The 23,086-nt window shown below is 32.2% G+C and overlaps 3 protein-coding genes across 3 annotated transcripts; 1 reads left to right on the top strand and 2 right to left on the bottom strand.

The window, feature by feature from the left end:
- Window positions 1-803: 803 nt before the first annotated feature.
- ATN1 (Protein kinase superfamily protein) lies at window positions 804-4,893 on the bottom strand. The gene is made up of 6 exons (XM_085717977.1): window positions 4,268-4,893; window positions 3,664-3,796; window positions 3,331-3,526; window positions 2,476-2,600; window positions 2,224-2,382; window positions 804-1,504 (listed from the first exon to the last, which is right to left on the bottom strand). Exons 1-6 carry the CDS (start codon window positions 4,396-4,398, stop codon window positions 1,190-1,192), a joined length of 1,059 nt encoding a protein of 352 aa, XP_085574103.1. The 5' UTR covers window positions 4,399-4,893; the 3' UTR covers window positions 804-1,189.
- A 10,393-nt stretch (window positions 4,894-15,286) lies between these two features.
- LOC146911820 (glucuronokinase 1-like) lies at window positions 15,287-19,355 on the top strand. The gene is made up of 6 exons (XM_085717975.1): window positions 15,287-15,523; window positions 15,743-15,895; window positions 16,928-17,116; window positions 17,210-17,326; window positions 17,732-17,892; window positions 18,903-19,355. Exons 1-6 carry the CDS (start codon window positions 15,329-15,331, stop codon window positions 19,144-19,146), a joined length of 1,059 nt encoding a protein of 352 aa, XP_085574101.1. The 5' UTR covers window positions 15,287-15,328; the 3' UTR covers window positions 19,147-19,355.
- Window positions 19,356-20,088: 733 nt separating this feature from the next.
- LOC146911819 (cryptic loci regulator) lies at window positions 20,089-22,746 on the bottom strand. Its single transcript, XM_085717974.1, has 2 exons — window positions 22,239-22,746; window positions 20,089-20,564 (listed from the first exon to the last, which is right to left on the bottom strand). Exons 1-2 carry the CDS (start codon window positions 22,584-22,586, stop codon window positions 20,403-20,405), a joined length of 510 nt encoding a protein of 169 aa, XP_085574100.1. The 5' UTR covers window positions 22,587-22,746; the 3' UTR covers window positions 20,089-20,402.
- Window positions 22,747-23,086: the final 340 nt, after the last annotated feature.

The following is a 23,086-nucleotide window of genomic DNA, read 5'->3' as shown; positions in this document are numbered from 1 at the left end:
TAGTTTTCTTGCAATCCATAACATCTTCATCCTTGCTAGCTCATCACAAATCCAACCCAAAGCTTTATTCAACAAACCCTAGTTCTTGATTTGTTCACATCCATGGCCTTAGCTTACTAATCAATCTTCAATCATCTTCCTCTTTGTCTCTTAACCATGAATCAACCCAAGCTTACACCAAAACATGCTTCAACTTCCAACTTGATCAAAACCCTAACTTGAATCCATTCTTGAAAGGAAGAAAAGAAGAATCAAACAAAACCCCAAGCTTAAGAGATGTTGAGAAACATAATCTAGAAGCATGCCATGTGAGGAAGTAGTTTTGATGAAGTGGTGAGGTGAGGAGAAGGAGGGAGATCGATGGAGAAGAGAGAAGGGAGAGCAAAATCCTTTCTCCAACCTAGAGAGAGAAGGAAGAAGAGAAAATGAGATATTTTGGTCCCTTTCCCAAATAAATATCCTTTAACCGCGCAATTACCAAATTGCCCTTTCTTTAAGCGTGTTAAATCCGTCTCTAACACTTACTCCGTAATAAGCTGATATTACGTAATAAATATTCTCCATTAAACTATCTTTCAAAATAAGTTCTCTGGGACGATCGACTGATACAGTTCAAACACTGACAGGCGAGATTACAAAACCACCATCCAAAATTCCCCTCCCAAAAAAACCGTAACCCCGACAATACTCGCTAAGCCTTGAGGCATGCACCAACCCTAGTGAACCTCCGGAGCTCAAGTCAACTAAATTTTGTTCTCATAAAATAAAAAAAATAGACCCTAGAATTTATCACAAACAAAATATCAATACTAAAAAAAAAGGATAGATACATTGCAAATTGGTGATAATACAAAGTTTCATGATGCCAACATGAATATTTCCTCTCTTCCTTTTTATTATCCATGGCATACACATATAAACAAGAGGTGAAGGCTTTTGGATGAACCTTATTTTACAGGACTATTTACATCTCAGCAACCTTAACCCCAAAATTCTCTGAGCATCCTTATACATCAAGTCAAAAAAAAAAAGTTAACAACTTCATAATGTTAAAAGAACTTGCCACTCTTGTTGAGAATAAAGGTGCCTTCTGAGTTGCTATTAGTCAACATTTTCTTATTGAGTTTCTAGTTTGTTACAATTGGTGAATATGGTTTTATTTTGTTTTCCTATTAATGATCTTGAGGCATCAATAACACTGATTGAAGCAGACAAAATACCCTTTGAACCTGTCTTCCACGTTGGCTTTCGGGGTTTCTCCAGAGTCGTCTCGTCGAAACATTAATGCACTTGTACCAGGAGATTCTGGTGGCAATACAATATTCTCAGATGAAGCCATCCGCATTGGAACAACCGGTTCTAATGGCGAAATGGTAGAGAGATACCGAAGGAGCATCTGTATGATTTCACTAAAATTCGGCCTATCATTTGGATCCTCTTTCCAGCATGATGTTACAATCATAGCTAAATCGCCAGGAAGATCTTCAGCACTAGGCCTTGTATTCTGAAATAATCAAAATATTTGTGTCATGAATCCTTAGTAAACTTCAAGCAGCAGTGAATTCAGTGGTAAACACAAGTTAAATTATGATTATAGTCGGATAAAGATCAGAGATAATCCCAAATAGAAACCATATACGTCTCAAGTAGCTTTACATGAAATTATCAAGATTTCCAAAATGTAACTTCACAACAATTCTACAACTCGAATGTAGACTGTTCCGACCTCAAGTCTGCTCTACTTTTCCAACGTATTGTATGATTTGGACCTTGTGGGAGTCCTCATGGTTTTATCCGAACTTAAAAGGTGTCATGGCGAGTTTATAAACAACCATTAGCCTTGATTGTCGAGAAATGTTAGACTTTTTGGTGTATTGGAACAAAAGTCCCCCAGTCAAGGGACGCACGAAGGCTGACAGGCCCTTTAGTCCATTAGCTTCCACTAGGGGGCTATTTTTGGTACACCAAAAAGTCTCGCTTGCTCGAGAATTGAAGCTAAGGGTAGTTTATGAATACCATCTCTTCTCAACCCACCGAGACGCCTTTTAACTAAGGACAAAACCGTGAGGGCTTACACAAGGCCCAAAACGACCAATACATCGGAAAAGCAGTGTGGAGGACTTGAGGTTGAAACGTAGACCTTTTGCTACTGGACATTAATTGTGCAAGTACGATCAACATAAGTAGAAATTATTATCAAGCAAGCATAAGAATGTCATTTACCTTAAAAGCAGCTGCATATGCTGCTTGTAGATTAGACATGCCTTCAAAGGGCAACTTGTTATGGATGAGCTCCCACAACACAATTGCAAAGCTGTAGGCATCCACTTTATGATTGTAATGCTTCTTCTCACCTTGCCTTAGAGTAACAGTGCTGTAAAGCTGCCACCAAACATAAAGTAACAATAATTACCGAACATAGAAACCAAACCGAAAAATTCATAAACTTTCGAAGTTTGAGAAATTAAGACGTACTTCTGGAGCCATCCAACGATATGTTCCCGTTTCAGCAGTCATCATCTCTGTTAATGACTCTTCTCTGGCTAGACCGAAATCAGCAAGTTTAACTGTCCTATGATCTCCGGTCAAGATCAAGTTATCTGGGAAGGAAAAAAGGAAACAGGCTATCAAGATTAAGGTTGCTCTACTATTTGATACAGAGAAGTGATACTTCAATACAGTACTATAAATTGTATGATAATTAGCAACTTTGAATCTCAGATAAGTACTTATAAGATTGTTTGGGAGAGCTTATGGAAACAGCCTATGGCATGTCCAGATGCTGTTTTCAACTTATTTCAATAAGCTCTCCAGGAGAGCTTATGCAAACAACTCATGGCTTATATGATCTTACATAAAAATAGTTTGACTTTGTTTTATTTTTGTTAGAGAAATAGCTTATACATAAGCACTTTATGATAAACACTTAATTAAAATGTCTGCCCAAATATGGCCTACATGGCCTTACAAGGATGGTGATGACAGTTTGATCATATTAGGCTGTATATAGGGAGAATGACACACAATTTACATAAATTTATATTATATAAAACTCCTTAACTATAGATTATTGTACAGTGTATCATGGTAAAGCTTATTAAAAATAACAATGTCACTTTTTAAAGTACTTTTCTATTGAACAGTGATCATAGTATAGTGGTCAACAAAGCAAAGGTACCATTTTCTAGCTTGAAAGGTAATTCACGCAGGATGAGCAATTCCGCAAAACTATATAGCTAAGCTGCAAACTTTTCCATTGAAGTCCCATCGGCTTATACTTAAATGAACTAATTAATGAAACAAATGTGAATAACACTTTTGCAGGCATACCAGGTTTAAGGTCACGATGGATGATCCCATGTGAGTGTAAGCATTCCATTGCTCGAGCGATATCAAGAGCAAATCCAACAGCCACACGCATATCCAAGCACTTTGGTCGCATACTCAACAGATATTTACGCAATGTTCCACCTAATAGAAGCTCAGTTACTATAACCATCACAGGTTCTTTACAGGCACCAATAAACTGGCATCAAACAAAAAACAAATGCAACATTTTATGAGACAATTTTTTTCTCTTTCCAGGTAATCACTACCAACATAGTCTCTTATCAATTCTAGTTAAAGTAAATATAATTAGATTTTGGATTGGTGAAAAAGTACCTTGACCAAATTTTTGTGTTGAACTTTCGACAACATAGCAACCTCTCTGCCAAATCGAGCCTCTCTCCTTGAAATCTCTTCTGGAGTTTCACCCTTGTTAATGATTTTAACAGCAATAGTTTGATTTTTATATCTGCAATCAGAAAATCCAACAAATAACTCAATAAGTCAGCAAACAATCCTAACCGACAGATACATGATGTGCATTTCTCCAAACAGGTTAAGACATTGTTTGGATAAGCAACTTAATTAAGCAATTATCATATAAGTTTTCATGTATTATCTATTTCTATAACAAAAGATAAAATAAAGTCAACTTGTTTTCATATAAGCTATAAGCTGTGTTCATAAGTTGTGTCCATTAGCTCTCCCAAACAGTCTAACAGTCACAAGTATTTATGTCACTACATAAGCTCAAGTAAGTCAATCCAAACAGACCCTAAGTACAAACTACGAATGTGAAATTGGATATAAATCTAGATGAAAGCAGAACCATATTAATACAGACTTGAAAATGAAAACAAACTTATTTCTGATGAGTTCATATGATAGAAGGACTCAAAATCCAAAATTGATTAAAAGAAAAATGACAAGTTTGACTTACTTTCCTTCATAGACTTTAGCATGAGCACCTTCACCAATTTTAGGACCAACAAATAGTTGTTTAGGATCTATAAGCCATTTAGCATCTAAATTAAACTCTCCAACAGAATGAACTTCATTACCAGATCCCATTTTCAATTTCACTCTCAACCAAACACACCTATCTATCAACCATATATCATCAATCAACACTCACCAAAAACCAGCCATACCCTTCTAAAAAAAAAGCCTTTTTTTTTTTTACTCAAAGTAGAAAAAAACTAAACTTTTTGCAACATTTACCATTTACCAAAAACCAAACATACCCTTAACTGAACTGAAACATAGTTACATGACAGCAACAAAGTACAACAAAGTGGTACTGCTACTATAATTAACCTGAGAAAACAAAAACAAAAAAACTAAACTTTATGCAACTTTCCCAAAACAAACACACACAAACTTATCCCAAAAATCACGGTTATGATGATTAAGAAAAGAGAATGAAATAAAAATTTGCTTTTTTATAGGGAGCAAAGAATAAAACTTCACATGTTAAGAGGTGCTTAGAATAATAATTAATAAGTATTAAATTAAATAAAAAAACAAAAAATAATAATTAAGCAAAGATCCAAAATAATAGGCTATGTCAGAAGAAATGTGGAAGAAGAGATAGATAAGGGTAAGGTTGAAAAATGAAAGAGGGATGAGAAAATGAACGGCCCAGATTGAAAGATGAAGAAAAGAAAGAAGGTGGTGGAAGATTGATTGAATTGAAAGAAAAATAAATAAAGATAAAAATGATATCTTATGATATTGATATTGATATTAATATATAGCTTAATAATCTGTGTAACGCGTATTGATTGATTATTGTATTGTTTCTGTGATGTTGCTGCCATTGGCAAAGTAAAAGGGTGGAAGGAATTTAGTCTTTGTCACAAGTATAGTGTTTTAGTTTAGTTGACATTCACACACATACTAATTGGTTTTCTCTTGATTACTACATGGTAGTTGCACATTCAGCTATAGATATGATATTGACACTGATACGTCGATAATTTTAAAAAAAAAATGACATAATTGAATGTGTCATATCGAAAATGGAATTCACTGTAGCTGGAAAAATATCGCATTCATGTGTTTGGGATATCTATAGTTGTTCGATTTTGATCAGACGAAATAAAATAATATATTTTTTATTTTATAATTATAAATACTGGGCTATATTTATTATATGGGGTCGTACACGTGTCAACTAAGCACAATTTAATTAAATTTTTTGTTATAGTTAGCCAATTCAATTTATTTTGGTTTTCTTTGGTATTGTAAAATTTCAAATGAGTTGAACAATGAATTAATTAAGTTAAATCAGAATCTGAGGATAATGGGAATATAGATCTAGATGACATGTTGATGTATGAAATTAGATTAATGAGTGAACATGGTTGAGTTATGGTAGTGACTAGTGACAGTAATATTCGTAAGTTGCTTTTAAAATTGGATGATGATAAGAATATGCTTTCTTATCTTATCTTAACTTTTTTATTTTGTATAAGTGAAAGTTTACATCAATTAGCCAAGAGTTTTGTTATAAGACCAATAATGTGGTACATGTATGCGTGTGAGACATGTTTTCTATCATGTAAAAGTTGGTTTCACTCGTTAAATCAATAAATCATATCATTAAATCAAGCAATAGGGCTTAAGTAGATTAACGAGTTCACCAAATATGAATTGTTCATATAAACTTGAGTTTGATTATAAAACAATTCTTTGTTACTTTACTTATTTTTCCATTGAATTTCAAATTATTAGAACTCGTTTCTCAAAATGAAAAATAACTAAAAAAAAATCACATTATTAGATCAAATGAGATATGATATCATTTCTTAATCAAATGATAAAACACACACTTGTTGTTGTTGATGCTACTAGACAATTGTACATGTGTACATTTTTATACTAAATCACAAAAACATATTATTATATATAGTCCTCTCCTTATAGAGAGATTTGTCTTCTATACTCGAATAATCAACTAAATCAGATAAGTATATTAACAAGCTCTCCACGTGTTTCATATTAAAGCCTCGTCGAGTTACTTGTAGTACTATAATGTCTCAACGCAAAATTAGAAGTAACTCTTCTAGATTCTTCAAGATCTTACGACCTACTTCTTGAGTTGAGTGTTATTCCTATTTCTCAAAGATACAAAGTATTCTTTACTTTACCTCATAGAGAGGATATTTCATTTTCAAATCATATATCAATCAAAGTATATGAGAACACATTAATAGTTGATCATATGAGTGTATTTCGTTGATTACCAACAAGTTCAAATTATTTGTTCTTTGTTCACACTTTATTTTGTTATCATACCGTAAGTGAATGGTTTATTGATTCAAAGCTACATGTATTTTAACCTACTTGTGATTTGTCTATTTACTACTTACTAGACCATGACTCACTAGAGGATATCAATACTCGACTCGTTCTGCAAAGTTTAACGTAAACATATGGCATGAACCATAACATTGTTGCTTTGACTAGACATACTCATATAAGTTGTAACTCACTCTATCAGTAGTAAGCATAGTTAATTGTTCGTTAGTTAATAATTTTTTTTTTTCCTTCATGCGACAATTATTACCAAGTCACAATTGTTTTTTTTTTTTAAAGATAGAAGTTTATATCATTTCATTACTTAAAATATGTTCAATACAATCTGATACTTCTATCAAAATCTAAAAATTAAGTGAATATGTGTCCGCCTTAGCTAATTTATGGGATGTCTCATTTACTTGTCTCCTCACAAACTCAACATTAGAGTTGACATAATATTGTTTAAAGATAGTTTTACAATTATAGATAATCATCCCAAATTCTGATAAATATCACCACTTTCAACACATTATTTTTATTTTGTTCTCTTAACTAATATTCTAAAGACACTCTTTAACATTTTACTTTTTTTATATTTGTATGAATCTAATCTGCACACTTAAACAATTAACTAGTGAATAATCGATCTCTTACTTTTATTATCATCAAAACATCAATGTCAAGTAAAAATGAAATACTTAAAATGCCTTTTTATCATATGTTTTTTGAACCAATTTCTAATTTGAAGTTTTCTTAAAATTGTTAAAGAAAAATGAAACAGTATAAAAAACATTTTTACAAAAGCTATAACAAATGATTCATTTTTAAATTCTTAACACTATGTGTCATTTTTGTTCAGAACAAACATAAGATTTTACTTGAAAAGAGTGAGGATAGTCACGGTGGTGGTGTAAAGATGAAGGAGATGCTTTGATCGTTGATGGCGGTGCTACGAAGACGTGTGGTCTCAACCCCATTGAGGAGAAGGAGGTGTTGTATATGTAGGTGCTTCGACGCCCAAGTCAGTGTATAAACAACAGTGAGAGTGAAGCATAGAGAGATACATACATTGTGACCTTGTTAAGAGCTCTTTATATAGGGTCGAGGAGACCGTTATGTAGTAATGGTTGGATGATGGGGCAACCGTTATAGAATGGTGCCCATAAATGCGGTAAATGATGGCCCTTATGAGCCACCATGACATTATGAGGCTTCGTTGAGACGGTGATGATCCAAGGTGAGAAGGGGATTCTACTCACTTGAGCCTATGTAGAAATGAACCCTAATTTGTGGCAGGCCCTCATTTGCTTGCATCCGACTAAACTCAACGTTAGAGTTGTTAAAAGATGTGCTAAACAATTTCCTACAACAATGAATGATACTAACGTACTCGTTTAAATAAGTGAATTGATCACCAACCATTTATTTTTTTCACAAGTCAAGTTCAAGCATTAAGTATTTAGCCCAACTTATTGATAAAAACATTTTCAGCTCGACTTTTCTAATTGCTATTATCTAATAACAACCCCTTGCCTTTTTTCTTTAGAAATTCTTTTATGGTCACAACTCCAAATAAAAAATATTTGGTCACACTCACATCAAATGAAAAAATTAAAACAAAAGTAATTTAATCACATCAATCAACATCATTTGATTTTATTCTCTTTTAAATTTTTTATTTGATATGAATTTGATCAAATATTTTTTATTTAAGGTTGTGCTCATAGAAGAGTTTCTCCTGTTTTTTGAGGGGACCAACCCTTTAGCTTGCTTAGTAAAATAAAATTAAAATGAAATGATAAAATGATTGTTATGAGAAAGATACTCCTATTAGACATTTCTACAAAATTTGTTTTTGGCCAAAAAGTTTTCTACGTTGCTATATTCATGTCCAAAAATGATGTTTATAAAACTATTTTAAAATAATCTTAAAACAATTCTTTCTCTTATACTTTTATTGTGTTCTTACTCTTTCTCCTCCTTTTCTCACTATTAATTTTGACCAAAATAAAAAAAAAATTGTCTCAAAAATTGTCACACAATAATTATACAAATATCATCATTCATCCATCTTTATGCCTCATAAGACTTATATCCTCTTCCATTAGGGTCTGTTTGGTAACACCCAAAAAAGAGCTTATAGCTTATAGCTGATAGCTTATAAGCTCGTTTGACAAAAAAAGCTCTGTTTGGTAACGCTTTTTCACCATGAGCTTATAGCTTATTTCACGAGCTTATAATCTATTTTTCAAAGCTATTCCAAGTAGCGTTTGAGCTTATAGTTTATAGCTTATCATCTTTTATTCCATTTTTACCCTTATTAGTCTAACTAAATTCCATTTTCACCCTTTATCTTTTATTATATTATATAAATTAAAATACGTGTGTTTTAAATATGCATATTTGAAGGTTTTTTTTTTTATAAATGAAGGTTCTGATAATAATTATTTTTTTTAAAACATAATTTATTCCATTTTTTTTTTAAACTGGAACTTACGTTCCGTTGTTATATATATATATATATATATATATATATATATATATATATATATATATATATATTTCCTTCCATTGTTTCTTCAATGCAATATACCATGGATGCAATATAATTTTTTTTCTCTTTCAAAAATCTTCGTTACCTTCCGTTTAAATATCTTTTTTCTTCATAAATTACATTATGATTTTTTTCATAAAAATGACAAGTTTGAATTTATATTTTTCAGTGCAATGATAAACACTTAAATATAAATTAATATATTAAATCATTAAATTATAAACACTTAAATATAAATTAATATAAATTTTACTATAAATTAAGAATGTCCTTTTATGTCATTTTACATTTACAAGTTAGTTCTACCGCTAATTTTACCAAACACTTCAATTAGCTTATCAGCTATAAGTCATCAGTCATCAGCTATCAGTCATCAGCTATCAGCTAACTTATCAGCTATCCGTTATTTTTACCAAAGAGAGCCTATGTCCATTCCTCCGATGATGATTGATGACTGACTACCTACCAAATGTTTTCTTGTCAGACACGTCATATATTTATAGTACGAATTCTTCTCATCTCTGACAAAATCTCTTTGCCACTTATTTATAGGTACAATGTGATTGTTCTTCAACAATAGTACTTTGTATTTGGTCCAATTCTGATGAAATGTTTCCAACAAACACATAACACCTCCCCTACTAGTGTGCTTCCTTGCAGAGCTTGGGGTCAACTTCATAACGACCTCCATTTCAAAATTCATAATTAATTCATATTATCATTAATTTTATTTGTTATGAGTTTAAATCCCATCCTAAAAACTATCTCAAGGTGTTTAAATACATCTATACATTTCAGTGTGGGAACCTGAATAATGTGAGTGTTCAATTTTGACATTGCAATTTCAATACCCTTAAACAAACTACATAGTGTGGGTTTGAGTCCAATTTCGATAATTCAATTTTAACCTCAACTCATGTTAAATGAGTGAAAATTGCTGTGTACACATGTTATAAGGCTGAAAAACACCAGTAAAAGACGAAAATACCCCCGCGGCAGTTAACTACAAAAATTAAGAACCGACTGCAGTTAACTACCGAAGTTTCTTCGGCAATTAACTGCCAATGAAAAAAGGGAAAGAAAAAAAAAACTCCTTCGACAATTAAGTGCTAAGGAGCTCAAAACTTTCAATTTTTCCCTACTCCCACATAACCCATGTTTACACCTTACACTGAAATGAACTCATGCGAGGTTAAATTACTACACATGTGCATGTTGTATTGTATCCAAGAAATATCATCAATTCATGTGCGATTTTATTTATTTAATTAAAAAACCATTTTCTTATGGAATATAATAAAATTATTTACGTGCATTTGACCAAAAAATAAATCTTTATACTAACATTTTAGAGTTTTTAGAAATAGCCTATTCCAAAATTCTCTCCTCTAAAGATGTCCACATCATCATAATCCTATTTGGCATTTGTTCCAAAAATTTCTCCTAATTTTTAATACAAGCTTAATAATTATAATTATTATTAAAAACCGTTTTTTATTTAACATTAAATTGTACATAAAATACATAGTTGGTTACAATCAAATAATTATTAATATAATTATTGTTTCGGTTAAAATTTATATGTTCCATTAAAAAATTGGTACGTTACAATAATATAATTATTGTTTCGATTAAAATTTATATGTTACATTAAAAATTTGGACGTTAAAATCAAATAATTATTAATATAATTAGTATTCGATTAACATTTATACGGTACATCAGAAATTTGATAGGTTACAAAATCATAATAAATAACTTGAATAAATTATATTTTGAATTTTGGTCTGTTACACTATGACAAAAACCTACTAATTAAAAATTTAATTGTAGTAATTAGTTTTTAAGGTTATATAATTTTCTTTGTATCAATTGTATTACTTACTATTGTTTATTTACAATAATTAATTAATTAATTTTTGATGAAAATAGTTTTATTTTACAATATCAATTTTTTTCTTTGTTAATTTTGCTCATTCATATATATTTTTTTAATGGCATTTCAATGTTACAATTTATTTTTAAACGTTATATAATTATCTTAAAGGTTGAATTAATAGGTTTAATAATTAAATAACCGTTTAGATCTTTGTTTTAATGCTAATAAAATGTTTTGTTTAATATAATTCAAGTATACGTTATATTCTTATATTAAATGGTAATTTAATCAATATTTTAATTTGTGTTATATTTGCAAATGTAATTGGAGTCACTGGAGTGAGTGTTGAAAGAGAATATCAAAGAGACGGTGGAAAAATTAAGAGGAATGTCATTGAACTGGATTCAAATGCTTGATTTTTTGTAAGTGAATTTTTTTAAACATGTATTATGGTATTAATTAATATTTGTATAATCTTTGACAATTTTAAATAGGTATCGTTTAAAATGTACTCTTTTTGGAAAGTATGTTGAAGAGTTGAACCCGTCATATTTTTATTATCAAACTAATTCTGAACCCCATCCCCACCCATTTTATAACAACGTGAAAATTTTAGTGTTAAGTTACTTAACATTTATATATTGATGTAGTTGGTGCCTTGATTGGGGTAGATTTTGTTTGTATGAAGACGTCAAATCATTTATATTAAAAACCCATCAAGCACAAGATGTGCCTAACAAAGGAAAATACAAAGTTCAAGATGAATAGGTACAAAAGAACCAAATCATGAGGTAGAATAACCAAGACAGGTAGAAGGATTATTCCACCAACATTTCAACTCAAAATACGAACCTGATTTCTTAGCACTTTGCCACCACTAAACGAGAATTGTAAATTTATCTAACAACACCATGAACAGGTTCTTGTGACAAAAATGTAAGAATTTATGTCTTTTCAAATAATCCAAATGCAAGTCAACAAAATCAACTGAAAACTAAAACGAACTTTTTTTTTGGAACAATTGAGAACCACTGAAATGAAGAGTATCCTCGCAGGAATTAATGGGAAGAACATAATAATAATCGAACCACAATAGAATATTATGTCAAATGCTACCGAAGAATTCACACTAAAAATAAAAATGATTAACATTTTCCTTTCTCTCACACGAGCCAGAACATAAAAATGAGTTCATATTTAAAATACTCCATCAAGCTAAGTTATCCTTTGTTAGATTCAGTTATTCAATAGCCTTCACGAAAAGAGAGACATTTAGAGGAGCTACTTTGTTCCTAATGAGATTTTTTAGAGACGTATGTTCATCATGCTCCACCTGCATCATCATATGATATACCCGTTGTCATGGTACCTTTCACCATTATCAACTTTCCATGTCCACTTATCAATGATGCTACCTTTAGAAAAAATGTTATCCAACAAAGAACAACAATTCTATGACATCGTCTCCACCCTATCCAACTCTAACCTACACATTTCTTTAAATGGCACTGAGTTATTTTGAGATAACTCAAAAAGTCTTCTAAATATATTACATAAAAGACCACTCTACAACCACGAATCATGGCAAAAAAATGTGTATTTTTCTCATTACTTTCCACTATCATCAAGTTGTCATCAAACCAACTTCTAATCCTCATCTCCGCCCCTATTTTAACACCATGGAAGTATTTCTACCACACATACGCCTAACTATCCCTACTCTTCACATAAACTCCCTCCAAACCTAAGATGTTAAAACTTTAAACTGCAAACTCATTGATCCATATTCGTCTCCAAAATCATTCACTCAACAAAGATAAGTTAAAATTCTGCAGTATACGACGAATCCCCAGGCAACAACTATATCGACCAAGACACACCTTATCCCACTTAACCTAATTGACTTTCCTAACTTCCTCACTCCATCCACACTAAAAAGAATAAGGATTCAATAAAATAAATTATACTTCTGCTAGCCTTAAAGAAAAAAAGAAATTAAACCAATAATGGTGGATATTGAAAAAAGAATACAAAGATACATTACAAGAACAAAGATATATCATAAGAACGTTGAATTGAATTTGAATGGGTGAACTTGATTTATTTTTTATTTTTTCATTTTTGATATATAATACATTATGATATTTAATTATTATTTTAATTATTTGCATTTAATTTTGAAGAGATATCAGTTTGAATGTACTCTTTTTCTATCTTCAGTGAATTTAAAAAGGCGACTCTGACAATTTTGTTAACAAAAGTTGAGTTGTTCCTAGGTAAGTATTTATAACTATTTACTTGATTATTTAATATCATTGAAAAGTACATATATATTCTCATTTACCTTAACAATTTTATTTCTTTCTTTAGTGATTGGAAAATAATGTTACAAAATTCTTTTCAATCAACTAAGATCAAATTCAACTGTTAAATTATGGAGACAAAAAGAACTAAAGAAAATCTATGCTTATTTCGACGGAGGGGATTTTTTTTCACAATCCTTTTAGCAAATACATTTTCTAATAAATTGTAATATTTCTGACCTTCGTTTTTTACCTTTATTTTTAGTTACATGATCTATCATGCATTAGCATACTAGAAGTGTTTTTTTAACCTTACTCCTAGGATAACCATTGAGGAGTTGAAGAACTTACATGTAATTGAGTGGGTTGACATAGATCTCCTACCTTTTTCTTCCCCACGTTAGGAGGAGGTTTTAGTTTGTGGGTTTCAGTTAGGAACTATAGGAGGAAAGAAGTGTTTGCCTGGAAAAAGGGGAAACAATGAAACAAAGTAATAATTTTATTCATAGTAGTAGATTAAAACAGAGGTAATCATAACTGTTTAATATATTGAATGACTGGGAAACCAAAGTTAATTTGAACTCTTATTGATTAGATATTGTTTTAAGAATATTGTTTTAAGAGTATTAATTATTCATAGTGTTTTTATATTTTAAGTATAATTGCACTTTTGCCCACTATTCTATCACTTTCACAAAAATAGTTATATATTTATAAAATTTAATTTTTTTGGTCCCAATAAATGGTGATTTATTGTTTCAATTTTAAATATGAGGATAAAGTACCGCATAATGTCAAAATTATGAAATGAAATCAAATTAAAAAATCAAAAATATTTGAAAACCCTATTTATGTGTAAAATTCGTTAAAGAATTTTAAATAAAATGTATCCCGTGCTTGGCACGGGGCGTTACACTAGTAAAATACAAAAGAAAGAGAAGGAATTGCACGTTGAAATTTAAGACTAAATGGTTTGCTAACAATTTCGATCATCATAGCAAATTTAATTTCGGTAGTAGGGAAAAATTGGCAGTTTTGACCTCCTCGGCACTTAAGTGCCGAAGGAGGTTTTTTTTTTTTTTTCCTTTTTCCATCGGCAGTTAACTGCCGAAGAAATTTCGGTAGTTAACTGCAGCCGATTCTAAATTTCGATAGTTAAATGTCGCGGGAGCATTTTCGTCTTTTACTGGTGTTTTTCCACCTTACAAGATATGTATACAACAATTTTCTAAATGAGTTTGAACGGATCTCATCTTAAAAATTAACTTAAAAATATGAGTGTTCAAATATATTTTTACACTTACCATTTAGAAATTTGAGCTATGGAGAATTTAAACAAACTACAAATAAATTCTATATTATTAATTGAGTTGGTGGTACCATATTTAACTTAAGTGATGTGACCACCTGACTAAGCTTTCAATTTCAAAGTAAAGCACCTGACTAAGCTTTTTCCACTAAAGGAACAGACCATGTCCCATGAGTCATGACCCAACCGGGGCCCACCATACAATCCATCCATAAATAAACAAAAATAAAACATGACATGTCATGTTGGCTTCTTCGTATCGTGGAAGGTTACAAATTCAAAGCTATACGCAAAGAGTTGTCGCCACCTCATTCTCACACGGAAACAAATTTTAGGATAAGACCCAATCACTTGTTTTTTTTCTTCTTCAAGGAATTGATATATTTTAACTTAATCTATATAGACTTTTTAATCAATCCCACCCCTGCTGACATGTCACGATGAGTACGGTATGAGGTGAGTTATTTTGGTCTGGTCTAATAAAAATAAAAGAAAACGGTGCGAGATTGAATTGAATGATAGCATTAATTAATTAAATTAAATTAAATGAATGATATAAAACTTTATAATAATAATTTATCATAAAAGAGAAAGAGAAAGAGAAAAGAGGTGAATGAATCAAAATCGAATTTGCAGCAGCAGCAGCAGCAGCAATGGAAGTGATTGAACACAAAGCATATGCAAGAGTTGGATTGTTAGGAAATCCAAGCGATGTTTATTACGGCAAAACAATTGCTTTCAGTATTTCCAATTTCTTTGCAACCGTTAAGCTCGTTCCTTCCAATGAACTCATCATTCAACCTCATCCTACTCATGATCTTGTCAACTTCTCTTCTCATCATCAACTGGTACTCTCTTTCTTTTGCATGTCTCTTAATTTTCTTCTTTTGTTATGATCACGATGATCTCTGTAACACCGACATACATATCTGATCGAAGGTGTATCTGGTATCCGACACGTGTAGGCGTCTGACATGGCACTTACACATGTGATTACATTCATTAGATTCAAATTATCAGTGAGCATGATATTCTGTTGTTAATGCATGTTGTGTTATGTTATGCAGGTTGATAGGATAAATGCTGAAGGTTATTATGGAGGAGTTCGATTGCTTATGGCTATTTATAAAGTTTTTTATTATTATTGTAAAGATAATAATATTCATCTTCTTCATCATACCAATTTCACTCTCTCCTATGATACTAACATCCCTCGTCAGGTATATAACCATCTTGCTATAATTTATGGATTTAATTCATATACATACACTCTCACCTTTAAGAGTTTTTATGTTGTTGTTAATCAATCATAATTGTCAGATCCAAAACAATCTTTGAATTTTATCGTGAGCTGTCATGTGTCGAGTGAGTACACATAGTCTGTGTGAACAACTTTTATACTCTAGATCAATCATAATCATCAGATCATTATCAAATGTTTGACTTTCATACGAATTATTATTTATAAAGTAGTAAGTCATATGGATGATTGTAATGTGTTGAAAGTGTAAAATTGTTTATACAGATAGTGTATGAAAATTAAACTCGTTACTTGTTTATATCACTCACTACCTTTTTCTTGTGTTGAATGTAAACCATTTATCTATCTATTATTATGATCCTTGTTAATGTACTTGAGGGTATGATTTTAAGTCCTGGTTGTGTCGTGATCAGTGTTTTAAAAAATCAAACTGGACAGTTCAGCCGGTGATCAGTGTTTTAAAACCCAAACTAAACTAGATTGTTTAACTGGTTGAACCTTGAATCGTCCTGATTCCGTTGTTTTGGCAATTTGATCGTGGTTTCGTCCTTGTTTAAGGCAGTTGAACCATGGCCTATAGGTCTCACCGGTTGTGATCCTTGATATTGTGGGAAATCGTACTCAAATATGCTGATGTGAGTGACCTCAATCGCGGCCATGTTCTAGAGACATTAAAAACCTTTATGTCGCGGCCCAAATTAGAGTCAGGATTTTTTTTGGAACCTTTATGTCACGGCCATGTTACATCTTTTTAAGGTCACATGATTGTTAAATGCTGTGTTCTTCTATAAAAACTTCAACTTTTGTTATTTAGCAAGTGCCCTTACGGTCTTTCTTTTGTTTATTAACCAGTACAGTGCCCTGAAGGCGTTCTTAGCCGGATTCACTCATTCATTATTTATTATTAGTGTAAACAGTTTCCTTTTCATATTTCTATCTGTTGTTTTGCTGAGGAAATAGTATGGATTAAGTTTTGAATTTTGTGTTTCAGAGTGGACTTTCGGGTTCTAGTGGGATTGTGAGTGCTGCCTTGAACTGCTTTCTTGATTTCTACAAAGTTAGGCATCTAATCAAGGTGGAGGTGAGGCCTAACCTTATCCTCGCCGCAGAGAAAGAACTTGGAATAGTTGCAGGTCTTCAAGATCGGGTGGCGCAAGTTTATGGTGGACTAGTTTACATGGTACATTGTTTAATTTTGATCAACTCATTCGTTTTCAGATGTTTATAATGAATACCAATTAATCATGTGATGCAACTTTCTCTGCTTTTATAGGACTTCAACAAGGAAAACATGGATAAACTAGGGCATGGAATTTATATACCAATGGATTTGAGTCTACTCCCACCTCTATACCTTATCTATGCAACGAATCCTAGTGATTCTGGAAAGGTTAGTGTCATCGAATGGCTTTATCTGTTATTTTATATGTATATGTATGCTCCCTGTACCTTTTACAATAGTGCTATTACATCACACCTAACTTGCATATTCTGTTTCTTGCAAGTATGTTTTTCTGAGATATATTTCATTTGCTTACTTACATAAATTTCCCAATTCTTTTCTCTAAAATAAGAGGTGTTTGCTGTAGCATGTGCTATGAGGCTAAGAAGAGGCTTTTTTTATCTGTTGTATTTGACTGCTAATTTGATGCACTGTGTTATTCAGCATGTTTGAGATAGCACTAAACACCATAAAGTGATATTTTGGGCTATCACTTCTAATAAGAGCACGGGAAAGTTCGCTTAATTTGATTTTTCATATATAAACAAATTTTAATTGTAATTGATGATGCAGGTACATAGTAAAGTGCGGCAGAGGTGGCTTGATGGTGACGAGTTCATTGTGAAATCAATGCTTGAAGTGGCATGTATTGCGAAAGAAGGAAAGGCAGCATTAGAAGAAAAGAACTATTCCAAACTAGCAGCTCTCATGAACCGAAATTTTGACCTGCGAAGGTAATTGCTGTTTTTTCAGTATCATTACATATAGTTGGACTTGGACCATTTGATTTTTATAACTGATAGCATTTAAAAACTCCAACTTTGAAACTTAAACATCAACTTACTTATTGATAGGTAGTCCTTCCCTTGGTTCTTTGGTCCCCACTAAAAGCTCTAAACTACGACCAACATATAGACTTAAGCCTAATCTAAGCAAGTCTACTAACTTTACAGCTTAACTCCAGTGTACTAATTTATTGATCAGTAGGAGTTGAGCTCAGTATCGTCGGATTTACAACTCTTTCACACAGTGTGCAGCAACCACTTGTGCTAAACCCCAGTGGTAAAAGTTCCAACATGATTCATGAATACACAATAAGCACAAGTTCTTCCCCAGTCGGCTCTTAAAAGTTTAGAACATCGTATTCAACAAGGGTCTGGCATCTAATATAAAACAAGGCTTTATCCACAAGAAAGATGCCACACAGACAAGCTCCATGCTGGCTGTCTAACTTCCGGATAATTTGAAAATTTTGAAAGGGACATGAGGTAGTCACATAGAATCTCAGAGGAATTAAACAACAAAGCGACAAAATATATTTCTTTAAGCTTTGTAGTCCAGCATATATGATTATGCTTTGCAAAATCCTTAAGGACCACAACTAATCTGGTAAATCTCAAGACTCACTCACCTTTTGTCCAAACAAATAGGCAAATGGTCCTCTCCACCTAACACCCGAATAAAAGAGCTATCATCTCACCTAATATACTCATAACCGACTTTAATTTTTCCCTAGGTTACACAGTCATTTTTCTTTAAACGTTCTTTGGGATGCATCTTTATGATGTCGCACATAAATTGCTGTAGTACACTTATTTTTTTTTGAAGAAGGCTGTAGTACACTTATTATATCATAAAAATCGCAAATCATGATTTTTATTTGCGCCAACTAATTAAAGGAATAGGAAAATTGAATTCTTGTACTTGTATTAAACTTTGTTATTGGTCTTTATATATTGTACAGGTTAATGTTTGGAGATGATGCACTTGGTGATGTGAACATAAAAATGGTAGAGGTTGCTAGGAAGGTTGGAGCCGCGTCAAAATTTACAGGTAGCGGAGGAGCTGTTGTTGCATATTGTACTGAGGGGACATCTCAAGCAAAGCTTCTTGAGGATGAATGTCATAAAGCAGGATTTGTTTTGATACCTCTTGAACCTTTTCCTTCTCGTTTAAATGAAATGGACTTGAAAACCATGAAGATGTAATGTACTAGTTGTTCTCCAGAAGAAGCATATCCATCTCATTAATTATGAGTTGGAATTTTCAATATGAGATTCATGTTTTTTTATGGATGAATTTAAAAATGAAAACACATGGGTTGAATATGGTCCAGTTTTGTTGTTGTTGAGAGGTTTATGTACTGAGATATACATTTGTCTCCTGCAAATTGAATAGAATTTTCAATGTTTCAAAATTTGGGTTAAGTAACTCTTTTTGGTATCTTGCTAACTGATGCCTTTGGGGTACTGGTTAAGGAATCCTTAAATAAAATTTTTGTCTTGAAAATGGAAGTTTTTACTTCTGATGAGATTACCTTTTTATAAAGACTTACTTGTTTTTGTTGCTTAACCAATACCCTTAGGGCGCTGGTGACCATTCTCCTTATCAATTTAATGTCATTACGGTTTATGCAAAAATCAATCAAGGTGTTCCGATCTTACAATTTTAGGGAACAAATTGAATATATATCCTTATCTTTTGCACATACACATTAGTAGCATTGGAGTACTAAACTTTCCTGACAAGGATAAGTAACATCTGTGATTTATAGTCTGTAATTTTTGTTAATTTATAAAGTCATCTAAAATGATATTCCATCTTTTAGAATGATTTTTGAAGCCACCAGCTTAGACTATGGCTTGCCATTGCCACTGGTCTCATAATGAAACTAAAAATAAGAATTGGAAACTGTAAAGTAAAATCTCAGCACAAATTTGGCACCTCAAAACGTAAAATCTTATGCCTATAGATAAGGGTGTCCTACAATGAAGTCATAATATCAAACTCCAAGCATCATGTGAAGTAGTAAATCGGTCAGAAACTGCACAATAGTGAAGTAGTAAATTGAACTCAGTAGTTTTGAATTCATATCATATTTAAGCATCATGTGTAGTAAGAGTAGCAAATAAAAGAGAAAATCAGTCAGAAACCGCACAATAGTCATCATCTCATTTAATATTCCAACATTCCAAACATACAAAACTACCGAACTCAAACTACCTTCTCACTCTTTACATTCAACATAAGCTAATTCTAATTGGATGACTCCAGCCAGAAGTTGGATGCTTTTAAATACAATCAATCAATAGTCTAAGAATATTTACCAATCTGCCAATGGTCTAATCTATTTAACATCATTACATTTAAGAGTTACAATTAATGTAATTGTTTGTTGAACAGTGTAGACCCTCCTTTGAACTTGACATAATTACCTAGTGAATGGTATAAAATAGAACTTGTTTCAATCATCATAGCATAAAACTTGCATTAGCTCAAGTGGTGTAGACCAGATTGGTAGATCAAACAAAGATTGTTTATATTGTTCTTCTTGTTTAGAACACATTGCTTCGGCTACGTCGCATAAATTGGAAATGTCATGAATGATTGCTTCCTGAGCTTCCACCTGCAAGTTTGAGAATACTAAATTAAGAGTGACAAACTCATCAACATTCAACACCATTCACTACATATGCAGTTCAGTTAGATTAACAAGTCTATAATTCTACAAAGGATGTTCCAAGGCCAGAAATAACGGCTACTTAATTGAGTTTAATCATCATACACACCAATGCACCAAAAGCGTGACACAAACAATCAATCATATCCTACTCATCATTTCTCAAAGGGTCATGTTAACTTGTGCCCTTGGGGCACATGTTAAGCAACCCAAATGTAGAAATTATTTCTTAAATTTTGTGCATTCAATTAGTTAAAAGTCAAAAAGTTAAATTCAAATGTATTAATTACAACAAAATATTTCTACTTTTACTTCTTAACTTGTGCCTTGAGGGCACAAGTTAACATTAGCCTTTCTCAAAATATCTGCACCAGTATTTACATGGTAAGATATGGAGCGGGATTTGTTGCAAATACCGCAACATGCAGTTTCACATTGTAAGTAATCTTACTCGTTGATTTGAGATCTGACAGTTCAAATTACACAGTTAACCGATCTCGGCCATCAATTCAAATCGGACGGGCAAGATGAAGTACTGCATTATGCAGTTACTCCGTCTAATCCAAATCCATAATATATGACAAATGTTTTTATAATTTTTTTCTACAACAACTACGCATAACAATAAAGTTCATGTTCATATTTTTCATAAACTGAACTAAGAAGCTATCTTGACCGTAGTTACTTTGGCACACAGTTTCAAGCTTTAAGCGATCTTGGCCATTGATTTGAGATCGGATAGTTCAGATTACATAGTTAACTGATCTCAGCCATCGATTCAGATCGGACGACAAGACGCAATACTACATGACACAATTACTGCGTCTGATCCAAATCCATAAGATACGGTGAATGTTTTTATAATTTTTTTACGCAGTCCATGCATAATATTTAAGCTCATATTGATGTTTTTCATAAACTCAATTAAGAAGCTAACAGAAATAACATGAGATAAATCATAAAAGCCAGAAACCTCCATAAATATTTTTTAATACTTTTAACTTCTAACTTCTTCCAATTCCAAACACTCGGGTCTGTAAAGTCCAGCTAAACTCACCACAATGTCGAAATTGCTAGGTTAGACACCTTGACTCGGGTTCGAATCCAGGACCTCACAATTATGCGTGAGTTTCAGTTATGTTTAGTTGTTTACCACCTTGTCTACGGACCACAAAAGAAAAATTCAAACACTCCTAAGCCCCAATTTACCAATTTTTCAAATTAGAAGACTAACAATGCTTCCTAAGCAGTAACTGCACACAAACCAGGTTTACAGCTGAACCTAAAACCAACAAAATTGACGCAATCTATAGTAACTGTAAACTAAATTCCAGCATACATACATGTCATCATTATTCACATAAATCACTTCAAACTCCAACATCCAACAGAAACACAAAGAAAAAACATAATTTTTTTTGTCAGAATTTCACAACTCTAACAAACCCAAATTTCAGACCCACTTCACAAAAACCCCAAATTTTCAAACTTTCTTTCATATTATTCAAAATCATGAACAAAATAGATAACGGGTAGCTAAAAAACACAAATTTCAAACACATTTATCAACACCCACAAAAACAAAATTTCTTTCAAAATTACGAAGAATGGTGAAGTTACCTGAGAGAGAAGATCATCAAGAAGAGACGATTCAGCAGATCCAGAAGTAGAAGGAATCGACAAGTTTTGATTTTGGTTCTGTTGCTGCTCATTAAGCTGATTTGAAGAAGAAAGCTGCAATGCACTTAAGGTGTTTGATAAATGTTCCCACTGAACAATTTCCTTTTCATACTTGGATTTAAGCTTCAAAAGTGTCGTTTTCTTTCGTTCTTTTCGTAACTTCTCTAGCGCGTTCTGATCTGGCGCTGTTGAGGAGGGTTCCGGTGAGTTGAGACGACGGCGTTTGCGGCGTTTGTAGACGAAGCCGTCGTCGTAGCAAAGCTCCCATTCGTCGTCTTCGGATTCCATTTGTGTTTGAAAATTTGGAATGAAGCGCGAACGCGGGTGCTCAAATTTTCAATTTTCAATTTCAATACTCTCTTTCCTTTTTCTTCTTCTATCTATTGTATTTGACTCTTTTTTTAGTATTTGAATTGATTTGAAAATGTTCCAAGAGTTTTTTTTCCTTTGTCATAATGTGCCTTATGATAAGATTATAGTTTTGCATTTTTTGGGATTTTTCTATAGTTTTTTTCATCATTAATTAGTGTAAATAATTTCCAAGTAAATCAAATGACAATATTTAACATGTAATGAAAAGCTCCTTAAAAAAACGTGTAATGAAAAGTTAACATAGAACTCCAAGGATTTAGTGATCTAGCTTTTCCTTAACAGATAGATTTTTGATCTTAAAACCTAGGCTTAAATGCACTTTTCATCTCCTATGTTTCAAAAAGTTGCGATTTTGGCCCCCTATAAAAAAAAATGGATATTTTGACCCCCTAACTTTTGGCCCTCTTTTGATTAGC

The sequence above is a fragment of the Medicago sativa genome, chromosome 6, assembly GCF_051527215.1.
Source record: "Medicago sativa cultivar Bolivia chromosome 6, Bolivia_mono, whole genome shotgun sequence".
NCBI lineage: Eukaryota > Viridiplantae > Streptophyta > Magnoliopsida > Fabales > Fabaceae > Medicago > Medicago sativa.
The sequence above is the reverse complement of the archived record's forward strand: the minus strand, read 5'-3'. Positions and strand labels throughout refer to the sequence as shown.

Bases quoted from the DNA above. Each gene is read 5' to 3' on its own strand.
- LOC146911820 (XM_085717975.1), top strand. From the start codon at position 15,329: ATGGAAGTGATTGAACACAAAGCATATGCAAGAGTTGGATTGTTAGGA. The intron at 15,896-16,927 runs GTATATAACCAT...TTTGTGTTTCAG, and splicing joins ATACTAACATCCCTCGTCAG to AGTGGACTTTCGGGTTCTAG. The intron at 17,117-17,209 runs GTACATTGTTTA...CTGCTTTTATAG, and splicing joins ATGGTGGACTAGTTTACATG to GACTTCAACAAGGAAAACAT.
- LOC146911819 (XM_085717974.1), bottom strand. From the start codon at position 22,586: ATGGAATCCGAAGACGACGAATGGGAGCTTTGCTACGACGACGGCTTC. The intron at 20,565-22,238 runs GTAACTTCACCA...TCAAACTTGCAG, and splicing joins TTGATGATCTTCTCTCTCAG to GTGGAAGCTCAGGAAGCAAT.
- ATN1 (XM_085717977.1), bottom strand. From the start codon at position 4,398: ATGGGATCTGGTAATGAAGTTCATTCTGTTGGAGAGTTTAATTTAGAT. The intron at 2,601-3,330 runs GTATGCCTGCAA...TTTCCTTCCCAG, and splicing joins CCATCGTGACCTTAAACCTG to ATAACTTGATCTTGACCGGA. The intron at 2,383-2,475 runs GTACGTCTTAAT...GTTTGGTGGCAG, and splicing joins ATCGTTGGATGGCTCCAGAA to CTTTACAGCACTGTTACTCT.